This window comes from Mastomys coucha, unplaced genomic scaffold (assembly GCF_008632895.1).
Source record: "Mastomys coucha isolate ucsf_1 unplaced genomic scaffold, UCSF_Mcou_1 pScaffold22, whole genome shotgun sequence".
In the NCBI taxonomy this organism is placed as follows: Eukaryota; Metazoa; Chordata; class Mammalia; order Rodentia; family Muridae; genus Mastomys; species Mastomys coucha.
This window is the reverse complement of record NW_022196905.1, coordinates 144,929,428-144,939,187: the sequence shown is the minus strand read 5'-3', so window position 1 is coordinate 144,939,187 and position 9,760 is coordinate 144,929,428. Positions and strand designations below refer to the sequence as shown.

Sequence of the window (9,760 nt, the reverse complement as noted above, 5' to 3'; positions counted from 1 at the left end):
AGAGAGAGAGAGAGAGAGAGAGACAGAGACACAGAGACACATACAGAGAGAGACACAGAGAGAGACAGACACACACACAGACAGAGAGAGAGAAAGAGAGAGAGAGACAGACAGAGAGACAGAGACACAGAGAGAGACAGACACAGAGAGAGAGAGAGAGAGAGAGAGAGAGAGAGAGAGAGAGAGAGAGAGGGAGAGGGAGAGAGAGAGGGAGAGAGAAAGGGAGAGAGAGTGCACACAAATGCTCTTGTTATGATCTGATGCAGCCAGCAGGGTCTATGCCAAAGCCTAAATAAACTATGCCATTTAGAATACCCCTACAACTGTGAGCTAAGTAAATTTCTTTCCTTCTGAGTTAGCCTGTCTCAGGTATTTGCTATAGTAACAAAAGCTGGTTAATACTATGTTGCTATAGAGAACTTACCTCAAGACATTTAAGAAACCATGCAATGATTTGAAAGTATAATATGCCAAATCTCCTCTAATTACAAATGGTTTGTGCCTACTAGCAAAAAATCGTGTTTTTTATTACAAAGATTTAGATTTATTTTGATTGTATGCAGATGACTGTTTGCCTGCATGTATCTGTACCATGTATGCACAGTGTTGGCATTTCTTCTACGCTCTGTCCAACAGTTACCTAGCAATAGCCAGGTAAGCTTGGCTTACTATAAAAAGGACTGTTTGGTCTCTCTCCCTCTCTCCCTCTCTCTCTCTCTCTCCCTCTCTCTCTCTGCCCCTCTTCTCTCTCTCACCCTTCTTCCTCTCTCCTCTTCCCCTCCCCCTCCACATGTTTTCCTCTCTCTCTCTCTCTCTCTCCCCTCCTCTACTCCCTTCTCACGTCCCCAATTAAACTCTATTCTATACTACACCCGTCATATGGCTGGTACCTCTAGGGGAAAGATGTCTCAGCAAGGGCCTGCTGAGGTACCCTCTCCTGCTGCTGCACCGTACCAAGCTTTACAAAACATATCTTGGTCTTTATAAAACACATCACAGAATATCCATAGAGGCCAGAAGAGGGCAGGGCACTGGATCTCCTGGCACTGGAATTACAGATGGCTGTGAGCTGTCATGTGGGTGTGGATGACAGAACCTGGGTCCTCTGAGGAGCAGATGGTGATCTTAACCACTGAGCGACCTCTCCAGCCTCCAAGCAGTGTTTTTTAAGCCCAGGTCTAAGTAGGATTCAGGCACCAGAAGAATGCCTTATTTTCTGATTTTGTGGAGAATGTCAGTCTGTGTTCCTAAGCATTAATGGGCTTCAGTTCTTATGAATTTAGGAAACTTGACTAACTCGGGCAGATGCCTTTGCATAGACTCCCGCTGAACATTATTAGCTCGGACATCAAGCCAAATGCACACACCGACCTGTCATCGGATTCCTTCAGTATCTTGCTCTCCTCAGGGTCTGGGAAACTGTCCTGGCCAGCCACTACAGTGTTACTGCTCGAGGTGGTTCCTGCAGAAGGGATTGGGAGACATCAGAGACAGAATGCAGAGGGGGCCGGCTCAGATTGGAAGCAGTTCAGGAAAGGATTTCCTGTAAAATCCCGTGCTTGACGGTTTTTATATCTTTTACAATCGCAGACATTCTCAACAACTGTCTCAAAGTCCACAGCGTGGAATTCTAGTCATCTGTGTTGGCCAAGCCGAATTCCTCCTTCCTCATACAGAGTAGCAATAACATTCTTAGATGTTTCTCGCCTCAGGCCATGACCTTACATGGGGTAGGTCGGCTGCAGCTGTGACTAGACTCTCTTTTACTGCTGTCACTGAGATAGGGTCTTGGTTGGTAGCCTGGAATGGCCTTCAGTGTAGGCCCCTCCTCCCCCTGCTTCCCAAACACTGGCAGAAGTAAAGGCAGGCACTGCCATATCTTGCACTTTCTGTTTATGGGTTCAGGGATTATCCAATTAATGATATGAAAGTAATTCCAAGTAGAATTCTGATTCCTAGGCTAGTGTCTCACTGAAAACAAAACAAAGCAAAGAAAAAAACAAAACAACCCACTTCACTAAGAAGTAGGGTAAAGAGAGAGCACAAGAGAGTAGGAAACAACAGGGTTGAAGACAGACCCAATATTAGTAAAGGGAAGGAAAGCTTCAAGAAATGTGAGGGAAGTAGTTATGTATGTCATGAAATGAACAGATACAAATTGGTTGAAAGCAATAAAATCTCAGTGAGCGTCTGATATCCAGAATTCATGGGGTCAGGATGTTTCAGACTTTAGCTATTTTGGATGTTAGAATATTTGAGTATGTATGATAGAATTGCTGGGCCAGGCGGTGGTGGCGCACGCCTTTAATCCCACACTTGGGAGGCAGAGGCAGGCGGATTTCTGAGTTCGAGGCCAGCCTGGTCTACAGAGTGAGTCTAGGACAGCCAGGGCTACACAGAGAAACCCTGTCTCGGGGAAAAAAAAAAAAAAAAAGAAAGAAAGAAAAAAAAAAGAATTGCCTTAGGGGCAAGGCTCAAGTTTAAGCATGAAATTCATTTCTGTTTTATGTATCCCTTATATCCAATGCCTAAGGGTAATTTTATACATTTATAACTATGAGCAAATCCAGGGAAGGAGAAATGGCTCAGCAGTTAAGACCACGTTCTGCTCTTGGAGAGGACCTGGGTTTAGATCTCTATACCCACAGGGCAGGTCATGACCATCTGTAACTCCCGTTCTGGGATCTGATGCCCTCTTCTGGCCTCTGAGGGTACTATATGTATATGGTACACATACACACATGTAGGCAAAATGCACATAATAAAAATGAATAGACCTCTTAAAGATAATGAGCAAAGTTTGTATACATTGAGCTCTCACATTGGGTTTTTATACCAGAACTCAAAAGTTTTCAGATTTTTGATCATTTTGGATTTCATGGAATATTCTAGTCAATCCTGAGAGAATGTTACCAAGGAGATTCCAGTAAGGTATACAGTAGGCTCAGAACTGAAATTCCTAAGAGATTGCAGTGTCTAACGTAAAATAATTCCCTGTAGCCGGGTAGCCACTGAGCCATTAATTCATGATTATCCTTACAAAGTCATTTGTTAATCCAATTACAATGTGCTGAGGGTCTCAGAGACCTATTCTTAAGCTATCTCTTAAATGAACGCACTCCCAAGAAAAAGAATAGTAAGAGCTACTGAACCCAGTTCAGCACGCATCAGTGTGCCAAATGACAGGGTGTGTTCCCAGTGGCCTGTCCCTACCTGAAGCAGCTGCTGAGGCCTTGCTGCTGGCTGTAAATCGATAGAAAGGTGGGTTGTCACAGTGCTGGACAATGGGATTCACTGGCTCTGTCTGCTGCAGCTCAAAGAGAAGCTCTTCCATAGTCTGGATGGTGTTATTCCGACACAGGTATATTGCCACCTTTTTAATCTTGGAAAAAGAGAATAAAGGGGGTACACTTTCTATCAGAGTATTGGGCTGGAATCCTCTCATGGGGCACATTGTCATCTGATACTGCTCATTCAACAACTGACCTCTGCTGTCCTTGGATGATCTAAATGTTGGGGGTTAAAGTTACACTTTACAGGTACCATCTTGAGTGACTTAATTAAAAAAAAAAAAATATTACTTTCAGGGTGACCTGAGTCAATTTAAGCCAAAAAAATCTCAAGATTTTACTGGCATCCAGTGGCACAAGGTACTTGTATGACAAAAATGATTTATTGTATCTGGTCTGGGAAAATAACTGCTTATTTTTTTAAAAAAGGGAATACAGTATCCCCCTATCCTCACCCCCCATTGGCTCATAGGCTTGAAATCTTGGTCCCCAGTTGGTAGAACTACTTGAGAAGGATCAGGGGGCATGGCATTGTTGAGGGAAGTATGTCACTATAGGTAGGCTTTGAGGTTTTTTTTTTTTTTTTTTAAGTTTTATTTATTTTATTTATGAGTATGCTGTAGCTGTCTTCAGACATACCAGAAGAGGGCATCAGATCCCATTAAAGATGGTTGTGAGCCACCATGTGGTTGCTGGGAGTTGAACTCAGGACCTCTGGAAGAACAGTCACTACTTTTAATCACTGAGCCATTTCTCCAGCCTCTTTGAGGTTTTAAAAGCCTAGGCCCATGTCTCTCCCTTTCTTCTTGCTGTTGCTGCCCATGCAAAGGATGTAAAGCTCTCAGCTACTGCTCTAGCACCAAGCCTGTCTGCTTCCTACCATGATGGTCATGGACTGACCCCCTAAAACTGTGAGGAAGCCCCCAATTAAGTGTTTTCTTTTATAAGAGTCACCTTGGTCATGGTGTCTCTTCACAGCATAGACTAGTAACCAAAATACCTTCTCTCCTCTTTGTCATTAGAAACAAATAGGTTTTAGCCCTCTGTAGTCTTAGGTCTTAAAAAGTGACAATATCAATGTGTCACGTAACTGCAGACCCCGATGTCTAAACTTCACGGGGCTGAAGCAGCTCAGAACAAGAAGTCATAAACTCACAAACCACACAGAGAAGCCAAATGAGTCTGTGAGCAACGGCTGTTATTCTGCTGATCCACCATCCTCAAGGAAAAACAGAATAAATATACCATACCGATATCTCCGCTTTGCTTTCTCTCCTATTACATAATTTTGAAAAGAAAAATTTAATTAGGGGTTGGAGAGATGGCTCTTTGTTTAAGAGCACTGGATGCTCTTGCAAAAGATCAAAGTTCAGTTCCAGGGTGGTCCACATAACAGCTCAGTATTATAACGCCCATTGCAGGGGATCTATCGCCCTCTTCTGGCCTATATGAGTACTGCATACTGTATATACACACATGCAGGCAAACAGTCACCTACATAAAATAAAAATAAATCAATCCCTTTTTTTCTTCTAAAGAAAAGAAAATCCCAGGTCAGCTGTATTCTTGTTTGGCTTCAATAATGTCATAGGCAAACCAGAAGTACTTTTTGTTAGTACTTACTTTTACATTTGATCTCTTCCATACTGGTGCTGTTTATAAAGGAAGCTTTGGTAACTGCCAGGAAAACAACCCTCAGTTTACAGGTGCCTGTGTCCTGTAGCTTAATCCAATGGGCTGACAGGTGACCCTGACATGGGGCCTGTGCTGGGCAGGGGTAGAAGGAGTTTTTATGCCTTGCCTGGATGAGCCCCCAAGGGATTTGCAGGATGTGAAAACCAGATCTCTGTTGTAGTTGAGAGTACGAGCTGCAAATGGTAGGGGGAGCCCCAGCGGGAACCAGCATTCCCGGAAGCCTGAGTGGCACTTACATAGGGCAGGAGGATAGTGTCGCTGCTGACTCCACACAGGCTGATGAGGAACTGCAGTGTGACCCTCAGGTTGTTACTCCACTTCTCGTTGTTGGCCAGAGCGTTCCAAGCATTCTCCATTTCTGCTCCTGGGACTTCATCTCCATACTAACTCAGACAAGATTAAAAGCAGCCTACATGAGTGTGCGCATAACATAAGTAGTTTTGAAGGTTTTAACTGTTCAAAATTATTAGGAGGGTGGAAATGACTATTTGATAAAAACAACATTTTGGGGTGGATGGCAACTTACAATATATAGATTAGCTACATAAGTACCCACATAAGCATTTTTTAAAAATGTAGGCTATGGCTTTCCCCAAAATATGTGAAATCTATGTGATATGTATATTTTTATGTATGTGTATATATATGTATCTATCTATGTATCTACCTACGTATGTATCTATATCTAGGTACCTCTGTTTGTTGTATGTAATATATGTATGCATCTACCTATGTACCTATGTATATATGTACCCATGTGTGTATGTATGTATATATGTGTGTATGTATGTATCTAAGTATCTATTTATCTAAAATTTGCATCATAACTCCCCCTCCCCATTCTTTAACTGCTGTGAGGCATTTGAACCCTGGGCTTCCTGTATTCAATGCAAGAATTCCACCCTGAGATACATCCCTAGTCCTCACCAAAATAATTTTTTAAATGCACTAAACAATTACTTTTGTTTTCTTATTTTTTTATAGCAAATGAGGAAGGCCAGGTTTACCAGCTCCTTTGAACCCAAGCTTACTTATTTATAAAACTATCGTTACTCACAAAATTATTAGATCATATCCCAAACTAGAAAACAGAAATAGAATTTAGATCCTCTACAAGAGCAACTAAACTAGCAGTATATTACTGCGAATACAATGTTATCTTTCTTTACCAAATACTGAGGGGAAAAAGGAAGTTTACCCTGTCAACATCATGAACATCATTTCCTTTTGTTGGTTTTTTTTTTTTTTTTTAAACAGGGTCTCATGCAGCCCAGGCTAGATCCAAGCTCACTATGTAGCTGAGGATAGTCTTGAACTCTAGACTCTCTCTATAGCATTGTACATATTTTTAAGTACAGAATTCAGTGGCACTAAGTGTCCTGCTGTGCACCCACCCCCGCCACCACTCAACACCCACTGCATCATTTTTATGATAAACATTATTTTCTTGGGTTTGTGGCAATGATTTTGCGAATCCAGGGCTTCCCTGCTGATGGAGCCATGCTATACGAGGTTCCCTGCTGATGGAGCCATGCTATACGAAGTTCCCTGCTGATGGAGCCAGGCTATACGAGGTACCTTGGCTGTCATGTACATGAGGTTATTCAGGACCAGAGAGGTGGCTTCTGGAGATCCCCAGCCATTCCCTTTCAGCCCATGAGAGGCAGTCACTTCTCCTTCCCGGTCCTTGAGCTCATCCTCAGGGCTGCTGGGACTTGACCCCGGGAGGAGGAGTCTGCTGTCCACCAGTTCAATGTTGTGTAGCCATGGCAATAGGTAGGTGAGCATGATCTGCCGTCCATTTGGATGTGTCGTGGGAAATCTCTGGCTCACCTCTGAAGAGACAGGGCAAAGGACAGTTACGCATTATTCCCGGAAACAAACTAAACAGGAACACAAATTTACTGATCCAATAGTAGTTTGCATTTAGTAAAAGGATTGCCGTATATAATAGCCATCTGGAATAAGAACAAAAAGCAGGGCTCATCCTTGATCTTCTGTGCAGGAAGGGGGCAGGGCAGGTTGCTAAACATGGACTGAGCTGAAAGCCTCACCAGTTCAAACACACTATTAGTGGAAAAGGAGTAACAGAGTATACCAAGCAAAGGGAGGGGCATCTGCAAGACATGTGTTGAGTCTCAGCTTCACCACATCCGGCTGCATGTACAGCCCTCTGGCTCAGACACTTAAATAACCTCCCTTGGCTTCTATCAACTGATCAGGAAAATGAGAGTGATCCCCTATCCTGGGGTCTCACACTGCACAATGGCAAAGGAAGGATAGAGACACCAGCACACTATGTTGATCAGTGCCAGCACAGTGCCTGTTTCTTAGTAGGCTCCTGAGCAGCAATGGGCAGGGTCACTCTTTCCAACCTTGTGACTTACAAAATGTCTCCTATGTGAATTGGTTGTTATAAATTGAGATGTGGAGCCCCACGGCAATAAATGCACTTGTGGTGTCTCTTTGGCCATGGCCAATCATGTAGGAGAGCTATTGAGGGCTACATTTGACTCTATGAGCTATGATTCTGAAGCTCAAAGCTCTGTCGCCCTCTTCTGGCACCCACAAATACTGCATGCACAGGGTGTACGTACACACATGCAGGCAAACACTCATCCACATAAATAAAAATAAACAAATCTTAAAAAAAAAAAGAAATGAAAATCCCAGGTCTGTTGTGTTTTTGTTTGTTTTAACAATGTCATCTGGAAACCAGAAACATTTTTTGTTAGGACTGCTATGATCTTTTACATTTGGCTTCTTTCATATTGGTGTTGGATTTGAAAACCAGACATGAGCCAAGAGTGTGAATTGCAAATAGCAGGAATGAACTCATCCCTGTCATGGGTTACTTTCTCATGGTGTTTCTATATTGTCGCACTGACAAAAAGTGGCAGTGAATGCTCTGAATAATGCATTACAGTCAGAAGCTCAGCTGTACAGTCAGCAGAGCAGCTGTACAGTCAGCAGAGCAGCTGTACAGTCAGCAGCTCAGCTGTACAGTCAGCAGCTCAGCTGTACAGCCAGAAGCACAGCTGTACAGTCAGAGGCTCAGCTGTACAGTCAGCAGCTCAGCTGTACAGCCAGAAGCGCAGCTGTACAGTCAGCAGCTCAGCTGTACAGCCAACAGCTCAGCTGTACAGCCAGCAGCTCAGCTGTACAGTCGGAAGCTCAGCTGTACAGTCAGCAGCTCAGCTGTACAGTCAGCAGCTCAGCTGTACAGTCGGAAGCTCAGCTGTACAGTCAGCAGCGCAGCTGTACAGTCAGAAGCTCAGCTGTACAGTCAGAAGCTCAGCTGTACAGTCAGCAGCGCAGCTGTATAGTCAGCAGTTCAGCTGTACAGTCAGCAGCTCAGCTGTACAGTCAGAAGCTCAGCTGTACAGTCAGCAGCTCAGATGTATAGTTAGAAGCTCAGCGTTACAGTCAGCAGCTCAGTGTTACAGCCAGAAGTGCAGCTTTACAGTCAGAAGCGCAGCCTTATGGATATGCAGCGAGGGGCAATAATAGACCTTTTAGCTCTATAAGAGAATAGGTTTTATCCAAAGAGAAATTGGGAAGCATAATCCCGTACCTGCACGACTAGCCAACATGGGTTATGGCCTCACTCATGGTGTTCCTAGCTGCTAAGTAACAGAAAGAGGCAGTAGCCAGAAATGACTCCGCATAACTCCTTGGATGCCTCCAGAAGAAACTTTGTCTCAGCCCTTTTCCTAAAGTTAAAGTTACCATCAGATGGTGCTATGCTGTTGGGCCTTTATATAGGCGGAAAATAAAAAAAAATGCTTAATTTTTCTTCTTTTAAACAGTGATATTTCTTATATTTATTTTATATTTACCTTGTGTATATATATATGTATGTATGTATGTGAATGTACATGTACCGTATACATGCTTGGTAGCCATAGAGATTACCACAGAGGTTAGAAGAGGAAATTGGCTTTGAACCCAGATCCTCTGTAAGAGCAGTCAGTACTTTTAACCATCAAAACACTTCACTGTGTGTGTAGGTGTCCATACTGTGGCATATATGTGCTTGTTGGAGGGTAACTTGTAGAAGTTGATTCTCTCCCTCTACCACACAGGGCTCAGAGATCAGACATTGGTAGTCAGACTTGTGGCATGTACCTTCACCCACTGAGCCATCTGGCTGGTCTCTAGAGTATTTGACTTAGAGCTGACATACTATGATGTGACACTATGATATGCTCTGGCTATGATGTCAGACACCTGCATTTTACTGTGCCAGAGCTTCCATTAATCCTGCTGGGAGAGCATTCGTTAGTGCAAGCTTCTGTCCCGGACAGGATGAAAACAGCCAGGACCACTCAGGAGTGTGGTCAGCCGCAATACACTGTATATGAGGGACATGAAGGAACCCGGGGTGGGGTGTATAGTCAATATTATATGCACGTGTACATTAATATATATGTAATAAGAGGTCATGACTTTTATGGGAGTTGATGGGGACACAAGATGTTTTGGAGGGAGAGAAGTGCAGATGATATAAATATATTACTAATGTTATGAAATCCTCAAAATAAGTTTTTGAAATAAAAATAAAAGAGTGAAGTTCCTGAGCCAGGAGAAGATCCTTGCTGACAAATAATACTGAAAAATAACTCAGGTACAGGGGAGAAAGTGATAGGAAATGGAAGGCACCAAGCTGAGGATCTTGTCAGAGAATGACTTCCGGTTACAAAAATACAATTTTATTAAAGAAGAGCTGTGCGAGAGAGAGAGAGAGAGAGAGAGAGAGAGAGAGAGAGAGAGAG

The 9,760-nt window shown here is 43.2% G+C and overlaps 1 protein-coding gene across 8 annotated transcripts in view; it reads right to left on the bottom strand.

Moving 5' to 3' along the window:
• Positions 1-9,760, bottom strand: part of Fry (FRY microtubule binding protein) — a 407,497-nt gene that overhangs the window by 79,495 nt on the left and 318,242 nt on the right. For all 8 annotated transcript variants that reach the window (XM_031338824.1, XM_031338826.1, XM_031338825.1 and 5 more), the window contains 4 exons: positions 6,564-6,820; positions 5,222-5,368; positions 3,214-3,382; positions 1,372-1,462 (listed from right to left, as the gene is read on the bottom strand). In XM_031338824.1, coding sequence (XP_031194684.1) covers positions 1,372-1,462; positions 3,214-3,382; positions 5,222-5,368; positions 6,564-6,820 — 664 coding nt within the window. The remainder of the gene's footprint in view (positions 1-1,371; positions 1,463-3,213; positions 3,383-5,221; positions 5,369-6,563; positions 6,821-9,760) is intronic.